Source organism: Lepidochelys kempii, chromosome 8, assembly GCF_965140285.1.
Source record: "Lepidochelys kempii isolate rLepKem1 chromosome 8, rLepKem1.hap1, whole genome shotgun sequence".
In the NCBI taxonomy this organism is placed as follows: domain Eukaryota; kingdom Metazoa; phylum Chordata; order Testudines; family Cheloniidae; genus Lepidochelys; species Lepidochelys kempii.
Genome location: NC_136387.1, coordinates 44,281,438 through 44,301,427, shown reverse-complemented (window position 1 = coordinate 44,301,427; position 19,990 = coordinate 44,281,438). Strand labels below are relative to the sequence as shown.

At 46.9% G+C, this 19,990-nt stretch overlaps 1 protein-coding gene across 7 annotated transcripts in view; it reads right to left on the bottom strand.

The window, feature by feature from the left end:
• The window catches only part of NOTCH2 (notch receptor 2), a 133,101-nt gene extending 120,437 nt beyond the window's left edge, over positions 1-12,664 (bottom strand). For 5 of the 7 annotated variants that reach the window (XR_012160294.2, XR_012160295.2, XM_073356271.2 and 2 more), the window contains exon 1: positions 12,467-12,664. Coding sequence is in view for 5 of the 7 variants with exons in the window: in XM_073356271.2 (XP_073212372.2) it covers positions 12,467-12,545 (79 nt within the window). In the remaining 2 variants the exon portion in view is untranslated. The remainder of the gene's footprint in view (positions 1-12,466) is intronic. The other 2 variants (XM_073356270.2, XM_073356269.2) reach the window with 2 other exon arrangements.
• Positions 12,665-19,990: the final 7,326 nt, after the last annotated feature.

The following is a 19,990-nucleotide window of genomic DNA, read 5'->3' as shown; positions in this document are numbered from 1 at the left end:
GCCTGAGGTATGTCGGAGGCATACTCATGCTAGCTCAATGAAAAAAATAAAACAGAATACAGCCACGGAAGTGGTAGGAGGGACTGGTCACCATAAGTCCATGCCCGTTTGAGACACTGGGTACATACTTGGGGTAGCTAGCCCCGCCTGCTGCTCATGATGCCTTGGCTACACTTCTGTTTTTAGGCACTGGCCCAAGCAAAGCTAGTGCAGTTACATCTATGCAAGCTCGGAATCAAACCCCCAGCTTGAATGTATCCAGACTTTATGGGTATGTCGACACCACGTTCATGCTTCCAACTGCAATAGATGGACTTGTGCTAGCTTTGCTTGAACTAGCATGCTAAAATAGCTGGCCCTGAGTCCAGGTAGGTTTGTACTTGGTGGCTAGTTAAAGTATAGCTAGTGAGTGTCTGTTTAGTTCAGCTGGTAAGCAGAAGCATGCTCCCAGCTGCAGCACAGACATACCCCAAGGCTCCCTTCCCATCCCAGGACTCTCCCTTGGTCAACGAGCCTGGCTGGGCTGAGGGGGGCTCCACAGTGCGACTGGCAGAGAAGATGCAGAGCCAGGGCAGGAAGGAGCCTCTATCTGACTTCAGGGACAAGGACAGATGGACAATTCCTACCCACAGGCATTGGGGTTGGCGGGGAGGGGCGCAGCATCCATTTATCAGTAAAGTGCGAGGTGAAGACTGGCTGGGGCTTTGGTCTCCAACCCTCCAACAGGGCAGGGATTTATGGTGGGGAAGGCATTTCCCAGCTGGCTACAGGCACAGCAACACAGCCCAGGGCACTTCCCTTCCCCGTCCTCTCTCTACCCACCTTTCTCTCCCCAACCCCTGGCCATCTTCCCAGACCCACCCATGGCTACACCCTGGGGCAAACAGGAGACACACACCCCACCATGAAGGAAAGTGGAAATTCAGTCTCCAAACCTGCAGGCTTGCCCTGAGGACAGATCGCTGTCCAGCCACCGTAAGTTGAGCCCACCCTTATCCACACCCTTGCAGTAAGGTACTGAAAGACCATGAGTCCAGTGTAAATACTCTGATGACATTCAGCTGTGAGTTTCCTTCATCAATGCAGCCCATGCCATCACCACAATTTTTCCAAGCACTAGGAAGGTCAGTGAAGAGCAGCTGACTCAAACGGAACATGGGAAAGACAGAAATGTTACCAGAGAGCGGTAAGAAATTTGAGGAACACGAGAGAACATCAATTCTTCCTTGAACCGAGGAATCCGAACAGTGCTCCTCAAGGTAGCCCTGGGACCCTGCTGGATTTCCCACTGCTCTGAGGCACTCATTGCATTAGAAGCAAGGAACACTTTCTACCATCTGGAGTGTGTTGAGCAGCAAAACTACAGCTGCAGAACACCTTATTAGCGGAGATCAGACAGAGACCAGCCTTGCCCATGTTTAAGTAAAAAGCAAGGTTTACCTCTTTGATAAAGAAGGCATTTGTGACGTTGTACTCCATATGTTTATGGAAATATGCTTATGAGTGTAACTATAATGTAACTGGAATATGCTTTATGCAAAAAGTCTCTTGTAAGGTATCATTACAAAGCTTCTGATCTACTGAGTGTGTTCATATTATTTGTATCAATGTATCATTCTTGTATCTAAAACTAGAAATATGAAGCATTACTCTGAGGTCCTATTGTAATTATGCAAAGTGTGGGCCATTAATGGTGGCTTGGGATCTTGATGGCTCTCATTAACTAGAACAACTGGTTGTAAATGGCTCTGTTTACTTGTAAGCCTCCCTGTGTTGTGAGAGCCAGGCCGGAAAGAATGGAGGCTTGGGGGTCTCACAGGACATGTGACCATGTTACCCGGTACTGAAATCCATCTTAAACCTGGTGCTTTTCCATTTAGAAGGAGGGGTGGGGAACCAGAGACACAAAAGATTCCCACCTTGTGCCAAAGCTATAAAAGGGGGTGGAACAGAACAAAGGGGGCTGCAGTCATGAGAAATCCTCTAGTTACCACCTGAGCTGGAACTAACAAGAACTGTAACAGGGGAAAGGATTGGGCCCAGACAAAGGAGGAGTCTGGTCTGTGAAAGAAGCTTATTGGAACGTCTCTGAGGGTGAGATTTACCTGTATTCAGTTTCTTAAATGTATTAGGCTTAGACTTGCGTGTTTTGTTTTATTTTGCTTGGTAACTTATTTTGTTCTGTCTGTTATTACTTGAAACAACTTAAATCCTACTTTTTATACTTAATAAAATCCCTTTTGTTTATTAGTAAACCCAGAGTAAGTGATTAATACCTGGGGGAGCAAACAGTTGTGCATATCTCTCTATCAATGTTCTAGAGGGTGGACAATTTATGAGTTTACCCTGTATAAGCTTTATACAGAGTAAAACAGATTTATTTGGGGTTTGGATCCCATTGGGAACTGGGTGTCTGGATGCTGGAGATCGGTGACTTGCTGAGTAGTTTTTGGTTAAAGTCTGTAGCTTTGGGGGCGTGGACCAGACATGGGTCTGTGTTGCAGCAGACTAGCGTGTCTGGCTCAACAAGGCAGGGTTCTGGAGTCCCAAGCTGGCAGTGGAAAACAGACTCAGAGGTAATTACAGCTCATCAGGTGACAGCCTCAAGGGGGTCCCTGTGACCGAACCCGTCACAACATTCTTGCAGTAACAGTAGCTTCCCAGGGTGACAAACTGGGGAGAACGAAGAAGAAAACAGCAAAAGAACAATCATGCATCCCAGGAACATGGGAAGTTGAGAGAAAATTGCCCTTTCTCCAATGTACAGTTACCAATGATAGTAGACATTTTACAAAAGCCTAAAATAGATTACGTAAAGGTTTGCCAACTGAAATGTTGAAAGAACTCCAGAGGGATGGAACAGTACAGAGCTGATGCCACAGACTTTCTAAAGAGAAGAGAGATAATTTAGAATTTTCAAGTGGCCTCTTAAAGAAAAATTCTTGACTTCATAGGAAAAGAGCAACAACACTATGGACTTTGCCTATAGTGCATCAAAGGCAAAATTGCTAAAGGACCTTTAAAAGAACCATACTGAGAAAAGAAAAGAACTTGCAGAGGCAGAAATCCTGGTTAGGCCTCATAGATTCAAGAGTCTAAGGGATGAACCTCTGACTACATCTAATGAAGCAAAGGCTTGTCCCACAAGCTCTCAGACTCAAGACCTTAGGTCCTGCAATAATCCCTCTTCAGCCTTCCTCTCAGTCAGAGCCTGAATAATCAGATGCTGGTGAAGACCTATCTTTTTGCCTTCCCAAGTGCAGAACTGGAGACTAATGCCCAAATTCCAGAACTGGAATTAAGGAATTTTTGTTCCCAATTCAGACAGTTCAGTCACTGCCCATGGCATCACTTTAATGATTAAGCTCAAATTAGATATTTTTCATTACTAATCAGAGTACTCATGCCTCATGAGAAACTCATATCAGAAGAAATGTGATTTGGACCCAGACAATCACTCCCTCAGTTGTATGAACGACAAACCCCAGAAAGAGCCCCTCCCAAGCCCCTTCCCCCTGCAGCAACAAACACGTGTCCTAACAAAACACCATTCCTACCATCAGATGTAGAACTTCACAAATGTCCAGCCTGCACCAGACTGAAACTAGGGACCTAGAGGTGAGGAACTCCATACCCAGATACCAATTCCATCATGCAGTCATCCTTAGATATTTTATATACCATGACTGAACTATTAGGACAAGATTTGCTTTTATCATGATGACTGCTTCCCTGAATGGTTTATTTTGTTAAGAATGCAACCCTTTATTAGCTATAAAGAATTAACTATAAAGGTAAAGTTAGAATACACAATGAACTAGGGAGTGAGTTATATGACTACAGTTTCTTTATCAATAGATCCTGTCCTATTGCTGTATCATCCTTACAGCCATTGCTTCCTGCATTCCCATAATTTTCAGACTGAAAGAAGTTCTTCTAATACACAAAGCCAAAACACTATTTAAAAACTTAACAACCAAAGTTACAACACAATGTATTTGGTTAAAACAGAAAAGCTTTAATAAAGTACCCTCATTTAGTAACTAACATTTTAGTTAATACAATTAAAGATCTAAAGAGAAACTGACGTCTCTATGGAAACTTTGAAAAACGTTTGATATAGAAATAATTATGCTTATGTTGTTCTCTCTAAAATTGTCTGTCATTCTTTAGTGCTAATGTTAAAAAGGATTTATAAGAGTTTCTACCCTTCCAGAAAGCATAATCCGATGCTTGTCATCAGCATTATTTCCATAACAACTACCAGTGATGTCGCACATATAGGACTAAGATATCCCGCATGGAAGAAATAGCAGAAGCTAATATACTATTGAGATACAAAGCTTCATTTTCATCCTTATACTCTTAGAGGGCATATGCTCTAGAAATAGAGTATTTTCCAAATAGAATGTTTGATTTTTTTCTGGAGATCTCAGAGGACTGTGTGTTAAGTATGACACAGTCATTGTTCCTTCCAGAGGGGCTTTGACAAGATGCTGCCCTCATGTTGACTTGACTCTAGTTGGCACGATGACCTTTGAATGAGCTCATAGAAACTAAGACTACGTAACTACAAAGGGCTTTTTAACATAGATGCTTTGAAAAGTAGGCTCCCGTTTTCCAGCCTGGGTGACATGCCCTGAGGAGGAGTGTGCAATGCCTCAAAGTTAATGGTCATCACTCCCCACATTCCTTAGATCCATGAATCCTAGCCAACAGGACAAACTTGAAATACAAGGGATTGAAGTGACATGCATCTAAAAATTATGTCCACTGGGTATTTTAGATAAAATTTCCTATTCCAAAAGAAACAAGTGTTCTAAACTCGACTGTTCTCCTTTCACTGCCTCATAACTTGATAAACAATGTACATCCAAATTCCAGCCTCTCAAGATCAATATAACTATGACAACATAGGTTACAGTGCAACACCTTTTAACAAGCAAATTCAGCAAGACCATTCACAAGACACAAATGTACTGCTCCCTTTCACAATATGAACATTTTTCTGAAAATAGGATGTTCCAATCCTATGCAACGTCTATGAAAGAAAAGTATCAGTTGATTTATAGTGTTAGTGATTTAAAGACAGCACAAATAAACTACAAAACTGATTAAGTTGACAAGAACTTCCTTATCTAACTAAAGAGACTCAAAAGCCAAAGGCCATCTTCCAAAACCAAGCATAACTTACCTCTTTAGCCTTCCCATGCCCCCTCCAAACTTATGTCAAGAGTTCAAGTCTTGGGATTGTTAGCAAGAGCATTCCAGCGGATATTAAATGCTTAGATGATGCATAATAAGAGAAAGGTATAAGGTAGCTAGGCTCAAATAATGAAGGGTTTTGTAAATCTAAATCATACCTTGAATTGCATCTGGAAATAAATGGATAGCTAATGAAGTCCACAAAAGTGCAAGGATACTACTTAGGCACACCACTCCTAAGTAAGCAGGCCACTAACTCCTGCAATAGCAGAAATTTCCAAATGCCTTCCAGAGAAGCCCCATGGAGAATGCACTGCAGCAGTTCTATCTAGCAGTAACAAAGGTGTTGAGAACTGTAGCATGGTCTGCATCCAAGAGATAAGGATGCAATCTCCCACACAGGAAAAATAAAAATGCCTATGTTCGCCTATTACTTGCAGCTGTTTGATCAAAAAAGGCCCCCAAACTGTGAACATCAGTAACAATCATCAGATATATTCTCTCACTAGAAAGAGCAGATGTTCCTGACATCACCTCCATCTCCCAGAACCTACCATCACTTCAATCTTTTATAGATTGCGCTTCAGCTCAGCCACTCATTCAAGCAGGAAAAGCAAGTCACTACACCACCTGCATTGCATGAAAAGACAGAGCTGAGTAGTCCAGATCATAACATCTATTTCATTCTGCATTAAGCAAAAAGGCTGGCATCAGAAACTTGTGGCTCCTTGCACAAGAACCCTCAAGGCAGTTAAATACCCATCCAAAAATACTTTTTGAGTGGCTCCATTCTTTCCTCACAGTAGTTCCAATTACTTCACTCCCAAGGACCACAAGTGGGTCAACGTTAGAGTTGGTTGGGAATCTGACAAAAAAGCTGATTTGTCAAAACCGAAACATTTGCAGGAAAAGGTCAGTTTTGACAATTTTTTTACTCCATTTTTTTGAAAATTAAATTTTGAAATTGTCAAGACGTTTTGTTTGGACATATTCAAAAAAATCCTGATTATTTTTCAGTTCAAAATAGCTTTTCACTTTGAAGTTTAATAGTAAAAATAAAACACAGAAAACAGTTTACATCAAAGTGACCTGAACCAAAAAAAAATTTCAAATATTCGGTTTGTGAACATTTTTGAAATGTTGACTTTTCAGCCCAAGTTGGGAAAATTTGTACCTAGAAATTTTTCATAGGCTGGGAAAAGTATTTCTTGCCCAACACTGGTGAATATCATCTTATGACCAATGGTATCACTGAAAGATCAGCATCAACAACTAACCTTTATCTATCACTAGGAAGAGCCCCGACCAATAATGCAAGCTCAGTCTGCATACTACATCCAGATCTAAAACTGACTGAGAAATCTAGAAAGTCAGATGACATCAGATGATGCCAGAGTTATTTTTCCCCTCAGCCTTCTTCAACCTTTTCCAGACAGTGAGGTCTAGAGACAACAGTAGTTGGAGAAGTTTAGTGTCAAGAGAGTTTCTTAAGCAAAGGTGGAAGAATCATTAGTTTGAGCAAAGCCAGCATCTTGCAGCCCCACAAGGAGGCATTAACTATCTCTGCAAATAATGGTCCCAACATCCACCACAGGTTTACAACCAAGGACACTGATCCTTTCAAGGCTGTAATCTCACCTCTCCAATCACTACTGAGAAAAACTGGCCAAAACATACTAAGGAAATAATTTTTGCCTCCGAACATAGCTCTACCATCATAGAGGAAGATAACCCAGTCCAAAATCAGACTAATCCTATCCACAAAGTAAATGGAACATTTCTCCCAGCAGGCAAGTGTTGACTGTTTCCAGGTGTGGGTAAAAAGAAAAGGAGTACATGTGGCACCTTAGAGACTAACCAATTTATTTGAGCATAAGCTTTCGTGAGCTACAGCTCACTTCGTCGGATGCATACTGTGGAAAGTGCAGAAGATCTTTTTATACACACAAAGCATGAAAAAATACCTCCCCCCACCCCACTCTCCTGCTGGTAATAGCTTATCTAAAGTGATCACTCTCCTTACAATGTGTATGATAATCAAGTTGGGCCATTTCCAGCACAAATGGAGGGGTGGGAGAGAGAAAACCTGGATTTGTGCTGGAAATGGCCCAACTTGATTATCATACACATTGTAAGGAGAGTGATCACTTTAGATAAGCTATTACCAGCAGGAGAGTGGGGTGGGGGGAGGTATTTTTTCATGCTTTGTGTGTATAAAAAGATCTTCTGCACTTTCCACAGTATGCATCCGACGAAGTGAGCTGTAGCTCACGAAAGCTTATGCTCAAATAAATTGGTTAGTCTCTAAGGTGCCACAAGTACTCCTTTTCTTTTTGCGAATACAGACTAACACGGCTGTTACTCTGAAACCTCTCAGGTGTGGGTAGTTTATATTAATCAGACTACTCAGGGCCCAAGAGTGAAGATGCAAATCTTCACTCTTCACCACACCATGGCATAAAATTGCTCAAGTTCTCGCTTTCCATGCCACAACTGGTCAAACCCCAAGCACAATTTCCACCCCCAGTGTATTAATTTCTTCCGTCCACTTCTTTTGTCATGTCATCTGTACAACAAGGTCTTGCTTACAACGCTCCTGCTAATACATCCCAGAATGATGTTTGCTTTTTTGCAACAGTGTTACACTGTTGACTCATATCTAGCTTTGTGATCCACCATGACCCTCTGATTCCTTTCTGCAGTACTCCTTCCCTGCAGTCATTTCCCATTTTGTACGAGTGCAATTAATTGTTCCTTCCTAAGTGGAGTACTTTGCCTTTGTCCTTACTGAATTTTATTCTATTTTCTTCAGACCATTTGTCCAGTTTGTCCAGATCATCTTGAATTTTAATCCTATCCTCTAAAGCACTTGTAACCATTCCCAGCTTGGTATCGTCCTCAAACTTTATAAGTGTACGCTCTATGCCTTTATCAAAATCATTGATGAAGATATTGAACAGAACGGGACCCAGAATTGACCCCTGCAGCATAGGCACTGACTCCAGGGGTGCTCCAGGGCTGGAGCACCCATGGGGAAAATATAGTGGGTGCTCCAGCCCTGGGATCAGTGCCTCTCCCTCCCCCACAGCGCCTCTCACCTGCCAGCAGACCGCACTGATCAGCTCTTCCCCTCCCTCCCAGCACCTCCCACCCGCCATGATCAGCTGTTCAGCAGTATGCAGGAGGCACTGGGGGCAGAGGGGGAGGAGCAGGGACAGGAAGAAGCGGGAGGCAGAACGGGGTAGGAATGGGCAGAGGCAGGAACAGATAGGTGGGGGTGAGAGACTGGGGGAAGGAGTGGAGTGGGGGCAGGGCCTGGGGCAGAGCAGGGATAGAGCACACCCCACCCCAGGAACAGAGGCAGTCAGCACCTTTGCCCTGCAGGACCCCACTTGACAAGAGCAATGGTCTTAAATTGCAGTAAGGGTGATCTAGGTTGGACATTAGGAAAAACTGACCTGTCAGAGTTGTTAAGCACTGGAATAAATTGCCTAAGAAGGTTGTGGAAATCTCCATCATTGGAAATTTTTAAGAGCAGGTTAGACAAACGCCCACCAGGGATAGTCTAGATAATACTTAGTCCTGCCATGAGTGCAGGAGACTGGACTAAATGATCTCTCAAGGTCCCTTTCAGTCCTACGATTCTATGATTCTAAGGCAGGTATCGGCAACCTTTGGCATGTGGCCCGTCAGAGTAAGCCCCTGAAGGGCCAGGCCGGTTTGTTTACCTGCTGTGTCTGCAGGTTTGGCCAACTGCAGCTCCCACTGGCCCTGGTTGGCTGAACCAGGCCAATGGGGGCTGCAGGGAGCAGCACAGGCCAAGGGATGTGCTAGCCGCCCTTCCAGCAGCCAGCATTGGCCTGGGACGGTGAACCGCGGCCAGTGGGAGCTGCGATCGGCCGAACCTGTGGACGCAGCAGGTAAACAAACTGGCCCAGCCCACCAGGGGCTTTCCCTGGTGGGCCGCGGGCCAAAGGCTGCTGATCCCTGTTGTAAGGCAACCTGTGAGGATGGCATAAACGAATGAGAAATTTAGAATTCGTTGTATTGATAATAAAGAACAAAAGACTGATTAGTGTACTGAAGGCCATCAACAAATTAATCTACCAAAAAGATTGCTTCTCAGAGAGGTATGAAATCCAACAGCAACTATCACTCTCAAGACAACGTGAGCTATATTCTCCATCTGGACCAGAACACAGGTGCAACCTGACCTCTCCCAACAGTCTCAAGAAAGTAATAGTGAAATGATGAAAAATAGTGTGATCTTCAGCTCTACAGACCTGTTCACATTATTTATACCTTAAATATTTACTAAACACATAGTTAAAAAGAGTCAAAGTAATTTTAAGAAGTCTGTGTGTCTCCAAGTAGCTAGAGCTACTGTCTCAACGTGCTGTAATATTTATACTGCTTACTATATTTTTCACTCCATGCATCTGATGAAGTGAGTTTTAGCCCACGAAAGCTTATGCCCAAATAAATTTGTTAGTCTCTAAGGTGCCACAAGGACTCCTCGTTGTTTTTGTCTCAATAGGGGCCTTCAATTTAATAATTGAAGAAACTGTGCTTCTCAAAACCTAGTTCTTTTTGTTCTAGTTTTTTCCTTTAGAAAGCAATGGAAATTACAGCATTTCAGTTGTTTTGTTTTTATTTTGCTAATTTATCAGGTTTTCTTATTTTTAGAGAACCTAACCATTTTCAACTGATTTTCCAATGTTTCCAAATTAAACTAAAGCTCAACCTTTAAATCATTTCTTTAAACAATATATGTTCAAAAAGCAGGGGCTTCCAGATTATTTATTCATTATGTGTTTAAGACACTTAGTGAAATGAAATTACTAGTCTTGTTACTCAAGAGTTTCCTTTAACAAGTTCAACATTCACAGTATTGTACACCAAGCTATGCTCTTAAATACTTTAGGTTTAACCTTATTGTGACATAGACATGCCCAGGCAGGTATATTACACCTGTGTCTAACCATCTTCTCGATAATTCATCGTAGGGGGTTGTGCATGGTCTCTGCCAAAAACTAAGAACTAGCTGATTGTCATAGTTATTGCGCATTGTATGGGAAATATTTTAAGAGAGATGTAAAATGTGAACAATTCTGTTCCAAAACTGTATGAGATGAAGCATGTCACTTGAGGAGAGGTGGGTCTCAGAACTAACTCAATCAAGAGTTTTAGAGTAACAGCCGTGTTAGTCTGTATTCGCAAAAAGAAAAGGAGTACTTGTGGCACCTTAGAGACTAACCAATTTATTTGAGCATAAGCTTTCGTGAGCTACAGCTCACGAAAGCTTATGCTCAAATAAATTGGTTAGTCTCTAAGGTGCCACAAGTACTCCTTTTCTTCAATCAAGAGTGAGAGCAGTCAACAACTTTCAACCTGATCTAACACAGCCCTGTATTTACAGGCTGGACCAAATGCAGACTTGAGCATTTACAAAGGAAAAAGAACCCCAAGATGAGACTGAATAAGGGATCCTCAGGGCTCAGCTGAAGTTAATGAAACACTCTGATTCTGAACAGGGACAAAAGTCTGGAACCGTATCAGAGACAAAGAAAAGGCACAAGACATTATCCATTACAGAGGCAACACTCTGCCCGCGTGAGTGTTTCCTGAAAAGTAGATCCCAACTCTCTAGATTGGACAAGTGCTGTAAGGACTGAACACTGGGAAGAAATACCTTATTAGATGGGAACAGAACTTGTTAAAAATTATAGGCTCGAGATTTGCATTTCATGTAAATCTTGTGTTTCCAATCCTTTTACTTATATCTATTTTGGATCTTTATCTTAGTGTTGTTAAATAAACTTCTATCTGGATTTATTATAGACATGACTTGCCTTGCACTAAAGAAAGTGTTGAACTGAGGTGAAGCTAGTGAACTGGGGGGCACTGCTTCCATGGAAGCAGTGGAATAGTGTACATTGTGCGGGTATCCGGAAGATAAGGAACTGGGCACTTGAGCGTATCAAGGTGGGACACGCTAATTACCAGCCACTAGAGCGAAAGAGTGGGATTTATGAAGCCTGGAGCATTTGTCCTCCCAGTGGTTGGCAGATTTGAGAGAATTTTTCCCATTGGGCACAGACAAGGTTGTCTCATGCTGTAAGCAGGTGGTAGTGATTCATCCTGCTTACACTCCCAATAGTGTCACAACTACAACACGCTAAACACACTAAAGTAAATGAGAACTGAGGGTGCTCAGCACCTCCCAGGACAAACTCCGCCAGAACTGGTTATCTTTGGCCCTCAAGTGGTACTCTGCTCTTCTTCAAGGAGCACCTTAAAGTCAAAATGATTATTTTAATTCCCTGTGTTGCTACCATGAACACCTTAAATTAACAATGGATTAAATTGTTTTAATGGAGCTTTCATTATTTACTCTGCACTTCCCTAGCCAAAATAAGAGACTAGAGTTTTTCCACTTTAGTTTCTGGTCAGATATGCTGCCTGGCTCTCATGCACTGGCATTAAGCAGTTGTGTTTGCTAAGTAAACACTACAGGGACCCAGCCTAGCATCCCAACACTAAGCTGCCCCTATTGATTTTTAGAGTTTCATTAACACATCCCTATTTGTATTGAGGCAGGCTGGCCGTCTTTCTCCCTGCCCCCAGTCTGAGGGGCTGGCAGAGGCAGTGGGTGCTCTCCTCTTTCCGTGAGCATCCCCGCAGGCAGGATGCGGGGACGAGCCTGGGGAGTTTCAGGGATGTTGGTGAAGCCCCATCATAGTTTCCAGGCCTGGCAGCAACCCCTGGGGCAGGGAGGAGAAGAGGTCAGATTCCAAGGACACAAAGCAGGGGGCTCAGGATGATTGGGGAGGAGTGAGCTCCCCAGAGACCCCCAAACCAAAGAGACCCCAAAGCAATGGGACAAAATTGAGTCCCCCATAAAGACCGTCCCATAGCAGGGGGACTACAAAACACCGGGCGGCGATAGTCCCTAGAGACCCCTGCTCCAAAGGGACCCAAAGGCAATGGGGCTGACCCCCCACACTGAGGGGACCCCAGGACACTGGGGAAAGGCTGAGACCCCGCACCGAGGGGAACCCCAGTCACTGGAGCAGGGACAGTCCGCTGGGGAGACCCCCACGCTGAGGGGACCCCAGGACACGAGGCCCGCCCCGCGGAGCCCGGCACGGGACAGGCTCAGCCCCCACCACCTGAGACCCCCGTCCCCGGGCAGGGCAGGGCAGCCGCCCCGTCCCCTCAGCGCGCCCCCTAGCGGAGGCAGCCCCCGCCCCGCACTCACCCGCCGCCGGCTCCCCGCGGCTCAACAACAGCAGCAGCAGCATCAGGAGCGCCCCGAGCGCCGGGCCCTGCTCCCGCATCGCCCCCCGAGCCCGCGCCGGAGCCCGCCCGGCAGCGAAGCGGCGGCTCGGGGCCGCGCGGAGGGATCTTTCAGCAGCGCTGCGCGGAGGAACTCGGCTTCGCAGGGACTGGCATTCGGCCCTCCCCCGCTTCCTGCGCGGTCGGGCGGCTCCGGCGGCGGGGATCGCGGCGCAGCCCTCCGGGAGCGGCCGCTAGGGGGCTCCGGGCCGGGAGCCGCAGACCCGTGGGCACCCGGCAGGGCGCCCTGTGTGGGGAACTAGACCCCCCCCTCCAGCCACGGGGCCCTGTGGGGGAGCGGAGCGGGACCAGGCGACCCCCCTTCCTTCAGCCACGGGGCCCTGTGGGGGAGGGGGGGGACCAGGCGACCCCCCTTCCTTCAGCCACGGGGCCCTGTGGGGGAGGGGGGGGACCAGGCGACCCCCCTTCCTTCAGCCACGGAGCCCTGTGGGGGAGGGGGGGACCAGGCGACCCCCCTTCCTTCAGCCACGGGGCCCTGTGGGGGAGCGGAGCGGAACCAGGCGACCCCCCTTCCTTCAGCCACGGGGCCCTGTGGGGGAGCGGAGCGGAACCAGGCGACCCCCCTTCCTTCAGCCACGGGGCCCTGTGGGGGAGGGGGGGACCAGGAGACCCCCCTTCCTTCAGCCACGGAGCCCTGTTGGGGAGCGGGGGGACCAGGCGACCCCACTCCTTCAGCCACGGAGCCCTGTTGGGGAGCGGGGGGACCAGGGGACCCCCCCTCCTCAGCCACGGAGCCCTGTTGGGGAGCGGAACGGGACCAGGCGACCCCCCCCCCTCCAGCCACGGGGCCCTGTGGGGGAGCGGCGGGACCAGGCGACCCCCCTTCCTTCAGCCACGGGGCCCTGTGGGGGAGGGGGGGGACCAGGCGACCCCCCTTCCTTCAGCCACGGGGCCCTGTGGGGGAGGGGGGGACCAGGGGACCCCCACTCCTTCAGCCACGGAGCCCTGTTGGGGAGCGGGGGGGGACCAGGCGACCCCACTCCTTCAGCCACGGGGCCCTGTGGGGGAGCGGGGGGGACCAGGCGATCCGCCACGGAGCCCTGTGGAGGAGCGGGGGGACCAGGCGACCCCCCCCTCCAGCCACAGAGCCCTGTGGGGGAGCGGGGGGAACCAGGTGACCCCTCTTCAGCCACAGAGTCCTGTAAGGGAGCAGGGGACGACGACTAGACAGCCCTCCCCCTAAGACAGGGAGCCCTATTGGGGGAGCCAGGTCAGAAGGGAACTAGACAACCCCACCCCCACAGGGAGCCTATGGGGGATAGGGGGAACTAGCTGGCCCTCCCCCAAAGCTAGGGAGTCCTGGGGTGGGGGGTCAGAAGGGAATAGATGGCTGTCCCCCTAAGTCAGGGAGTCCTATTGCGGGGCAAGGGAACCCAACAGGCCAGCTGGACAGGGAACATCATGCTTCCCAGGCTGTGAGGGACTTCACTATCTGCCATGGTACAGCTCCACCTACCATGCCATGGCAACACAAGCCTTGCCCTCTAGGCCTCATTAGCACCCCTGGCTCTGCAGATTAGGGCATGCATGCTCCAACCCCTGCATCCTCCAAGCATCTCCCTGGAGGGTCCAGTCCCTGATCTCTCACAGGATTCCCAGCCCACTGTTCCCAAAGGAACTGTATTCTCCAGCTTACCAGTCCAACTCCCATCTCAGATCAGCGCTCGGCTTTACACACAGCACTTAGACATGTTTACAGTGAAAGTAAGTACAAGTTTATTTAACAATGAGTAGAGATTCAAGTGAAAGCAAGAAGTAGTATTGGAAACACATGGCTACATATAAAATAACACAGTCTAGAGCCTAGATCAACTTAAATAGATACTTTCCTGTCTTATCGAGCAGGGGTGGGCAAAGTTTTTGTCCTAAGGGCAACATCTGAGTATAAAAATTGTATTGCGGGCCATGAATGCTCACAAAATTGGGGGTTGGGGTGTGGGAGGGGGTGAGGACTCCAGCTGGGGCTGCGGGCTCTGGGATGGGCCCAGAAATGACTAGTTCAGGGTGTGGGAGGGGGGCCCGGGCTGGGGGCTGGTGAGGGCTGGGGATGAGGGGTTTGGGGTGCAGGAGGGTTCTCTGGGCTGGAACCAAGCAGTTTGGAGGGTAGGAGGGGGCTCTGGGCTGAGGCAGGGAGTTGGTGTGGGGTGGGTTGAGATTTATAAGACTGGGACTTTTCAGCTTAGAAAAGAGGCGACTAAGGGGGGATACGATAGAGGTCTATAAAATCATGAGTGGTATAGAGAAAGTAAATAAGGAAGTGTTATTTACTCCTTCTCATAATACAAGAAGAAGGGGCCACCAAATTAAAATAATAGGTAGCAAATTTAAAACAAACACAAGAAAGTATTTTTTCACGCAACGCACTGTCAAACTGCAGAACTCTTTGCCAGAGGGTGTTGTGAAGGCCAATACTATAACAGTGTTCAAAGGGGAGCTAAATAGATTCTTGGAAGATAGGTCCATCAATGGCTATTAGCCAGGATGGGCAGGAATGGCGTCCCTAGCCTCTGTTTGTCAGAGGCTGGGATTGGGTGACAGAGCATGGATCATTTGATGATAACTTGTCTGTTCATTCCCTTTGGGGCATCTGCCATTGGCCATTGTCAGAGGACAGGATACTGGGCTTGATGGACCTTTGGTCTGACCCAGTATGGCCATTCTTATTAAAAGGCCTGATGGGCTGGATGCGGCCCACGGGCCGTAGTTTGCCCACCCCTGTTATAAAGCAATGCTCACCCAAAGTCCTTCCAGTGTTTTAAAGCCAGGCTTGGTCCTGATCCTTTTTCCATGAGACAAGTCACGCTGCCTGCTTTCCTTCTCTAGATATTACCCAACACTCCATTGTCTTTACTCCTAAACAGGATCCCCTCCTACAGTTTATTTCTTCTTGTCAATTTCCTGTCTTGAAGATTTCACAATCTCTTGATTAGCATTTTGGTTCAGCATGGAAACAGGCATACATTGTGAGACATTCAAGGCCCAATATGCACCTGAGAGAGAAGTGTCCTGCTTGAAAGGAACCTGACAGACATGTCACCTCCTTGTTAAACAGCCTTGAGAACATAATTTTCTGTTTAGATACAACTCCTAAAATATTATCCGTCCATACATTTTACATTATTTTGATCTCCAGTGGGCTACTGGATCTTGGTAGAGACCTCATGTGCCACCTGTTAGTGAAGTAACCACGACTGTGGTGGAGCACACTCACCCTTTCATCCAGCTGTAATGTCGCCAGGAACCTCAGCTCCTGTGTCTCCTACTAGCCATCTGCCTCTGGCTCCAGGTCTTCCGTGACTGAAACCTCCAGCCAACTCAAAGTTCAAACGTCTTCCAGGGTATCAAGAATAAATTCAAATGAATCTGGGTAATTCTGCTGCTACTTGAGCTACTGAAGTCTTTTCCTTCTATTTCCAAAATCCTAGATCTCAGGACTTCCCTTGCAGGATCCTGTGCTGTCCCCATTATATACTGTCTGTTACCCAAACCCCGAGTTTCAGGCTGCTGCAGGGTATTGTCTACACTGCAGTAAAACACTTGCAGCTGCCCTGTGTCAGCTGACTCAGGCTCATGGGACTTGGCTGCAGTGCTCTAAAACTGCATTACAGACATTCAAGCTCAAGCTGGAGTCTGGGCTCTAGGACCCTCCCACCTCACGCGATCCCAGAGCCCAAGCTCCAGCCTGAGCCCAGATGTGTATACTGCAATTTTATAGCCCCACAGCCAAGCCCCACAAGCCTGAGTCAGCTGACACAGGCCAGCTGTGGGTGTCAGTACACCCAGAGAGACTTGTCTCCTCTGCAGTCTGCCCAACTGAGCTCCTCTAGTCTACTTATTATGGCTTAGCTCCACCTTTTCTGGCCAGGAGACAATTAGCTACTCCCCTCCTCAGATACAGACCATGACTAAGTGGGTGTATTTCCTACCCTTGCAGATGATGAGGTGAAGACCCATCACATATCCACCCCTCTTCAAGGTAGTACCTATCAGGGTCCATTCTCTTCTACTGTATGGGACTCTGCAGTTAATCCAGCTTTTTCCTCTAAGTCATGTACCTGCGTGAACAAATGACTTTCATCTAGCACATCTTATAATATTCTTTCCAGTATTCTTTATCTTGGATATGTATTTGCAGGGCCTCCTCTGCAGCATTCTCTTGAAGTTTTCAGATATGTGTACTCCCGACAGCTGATCCAGCCTTCTGCAGGTCACCTTTGGGGCAGCAGGTGTTAAACTCATTTCATATGGTGGCCTGTCACTTGGCACTGGCCACATTCAGCAAAAGTGATTAAAATCAAAATAGATAAAACATGGTGGTAATTAATTTATTTTAATTTTTGTTTGAAGGGGAGTCTGCCAGTCTACATGCTGCAATAGGCATTCCCCCTTTGACTTATTTGCAGTTTCTTTTTCTTTGACTGGCCAGGTTGGGGTATCTACGCTCCAGCTGGTGTGTAAGCACTCTTCAGTGCCATTTCTGCTTGCTTGGATATGTACCAGCTTCCACCAGACTTGTACTTCTAAATCCCTCCTACCCTTGACAAAGTGGTTCTGTGCTTCTATGCAAAGTTTTGCTGGAATGCTTCACCGGAGTCTGGACTATGGCATTGTGATTTGTAGAGTGCATTAGTATGTTGCACTTCAACTCCTGCAGGTGGACCCTACTGACATGCACTTAATGTTCAAGAATGCACATTGATGGAGTCCTGTTTGAAACATACAAAGGGGGAGGGGAAAGGGATGCTAGCAAAACATATATGCAGTTTTATTATAAAGTTCCAACAGTCCTGCAACCCAGCCATCATTAACTTGCTGATTTCCTAGAGGTGTTGAGGTGCAGGTGGGAATTGTTTAAGAGAGGGTAGTGGTTGAATGCTGCTTGCATCTGTTCTTCAGTTTACCTTTTGGCTTCTGCACAGAGGAAGTCATAGACCTTCTGGACACAGACAACCAGGGGTGAAAGTAACTTAAAGGACTTACTGGTACACCAGAGTCCTGAGCAAGGGGCAGGGCCTTTAAATCCCCGGGTCCTTTAAATTGCGGCCAGAGCCCCTGGCCGCCTCCGCTACCCGGGGGCTCTGGCAGCAATTTAAAGGGCCTGGGGCTCTGGCTGCTGTCAGGAGCCCCAGGCCCTTTAAATCTCCAGTCTGGGGAAACTAGTACAGTCAGTGGTGTACCGGCTCTTGCCAGTACGCCGTACCACCTCTGCAGACAACCTGCATATTCAAACATTAACTATTGGTCTTCAATGCCTCTTCAGCAAGGAACAGATCCAGCCAATAGTCCTGTTCCTTCTGAGCCTTGTGGTGAACAGTTGGTGTACGCAAGCACCTACCTACTGCTAGATTACCATTGCCCAAGCATTTTAGCCTACCAAAAGGTACAACAAAGCAGGGTAGACAAGGGAACCAACTGACGCAGCCAAATGGGCCTTGAAGTGCACAGTGGTGCAGCAAAACTTTATCCTAAGTACTAGCTATTTAAGTAATACTAAAAAGACCACCAGAAGGCAGAAGAGTAAAAAGGAACAAAGAGGTTCCTTTTCTGAGCTCATTGGGTGAGGGTAGTGCATCTCGGAATTGTGGGCACATATAACCTACTGGAAAGTAACTCCCATTACCTCATACTAGCTGAATGTGCATGAGAAGTCAGGATTCATAGGTCAGGGTGGCGTTGTGGCATCACCTGTTGGATGGGCAGATCTGGTTTAACAGCTGGCTCTGGCAGAGAACACTGCCTCAGATCTCAGGAGAACATGTGCATAATGGAGGTCACTCAGATGTAGAACAATTTCAAAAGACTTGCAAGGAGTCAAGAAACCAGTAAAAACTCCTCATGTAACACACTAGGCTGAGGAACTTCCTGGGGAAAGGGACAAAACAAAAGAACCAACCAGCCAGCACATCATCAGAGCCCTGAACCTCCTCTCTCAGCAGGCAAAACTTCCATAGACTGGAATGGTTGATCAGATTCCAGGCAGAGAAGACAGTTTGTGCTGGAGAATCCTGTTCCCTGAGAGAGGAACTGCAGAGAGCATACTCTGAGTCCTGCTCCTCTGCAAAAAAACTCACCGACCCTCTTCTCCTCACAGCATTTCCCCTGGAGAAATGAGAGCAACAACAGGGTGCATGAGCACATGCTCCTGTTTTGAGGAGACATGCTGTCCTTCGCCAGAGAGTCACTCCTCGGTTAAGCACTGACTGGGCAATGCCTCTTCAGGAGTAGGATGGCTTTAGAGAAGAATGTATACTTGTCTCTGTCATTCCTGAAGGAGAACATCATCCTATTGAATGGAGTTCTGACAGCCCTTCACAGATGGTGCCCAGACCAACCTTGTCCCAGATCCAAAGGAGCTCCCCTCATATCCATCTGCAGTGAGGACCTGAACCATTGCTCAGAAGGAATCAGTTGCAGCCCTGGGCTGTATTTGTATTGCTTCCTCTTTCTTTAACATCACAATCCCTCACTTCCAGAACCACCTCAGCTTTCCTTCCTCTAACCCTCCTGTTTGAGGGCAGAGGAATGCAGAAGTGAAGCTTCTTCATTTTCCAGTTGGGCCTTGAGCTTGAGTGCTCAACCCCAGCCATAGGACAAGTCCTTGGGTCTCTCCAGCACTGAGAGCCTGGCAGTGAAGAGAACTCAGGACAACTTTGCCTGAGTCAGAGGCCATATCAGCCAACTCCCTTGGCACAAGTGAGTTTAGTTGCTCCCGTCTAATGCGGAATTTGTATCCTCTATTGCAAATACAGTACACAGAGGAGACAGTACTCATTTGTAAGCAATGTAAAAGTGAACCTGTAGGACACGAGGTCTGTAGTTCTCTCTAGATGTCTACTGATCCCCTCTGTTGGATGGGAGAGATCAGGAGTTTGGGAATAGCTGGCTATATGAGGAAGCTGATTTGGCACCTAGTCAAGGGTTCATGTCAGGGTTCCTTCCCCACTCTGAATGCTAGGGTACAGATGTGGGGACCTGCTTACTTTTACCAGCTTAGGTTAAAACTTCCCCAAGGTACAAACTATTTTACCTTTTGCCCTTTGACTTTCGCTGCCACCACCAAACATCTAACCGGTTACTGGGAAAGAGTTGTTTGGAAACGTCTTTCCCCACAAAATCCTCCCAACCTTTGCACCCCACTTCCTGGGGAAGGCTTGATAAAAATCCTCATCCATTTGCATAAGTGACCACAGACCCAAACCCTTGGATCTTAAGAACAATGAAAAAACAATCAGTTTCTTAAAAGAAGAATTTTAATAGAAGAAAAAAGAATCACCTCTGTAAAATCAGGATGGTAAATACCTTACAGGGTAATTAGATTCAAAACATAGAGAATCCCTCTAGGCAAAACCTTAAGTTACAAAAAGACAAAAAACAGGAATATCCATTCCATTCAGCACAGCTTATTTCCTCAGCCATTTAAAGAAAT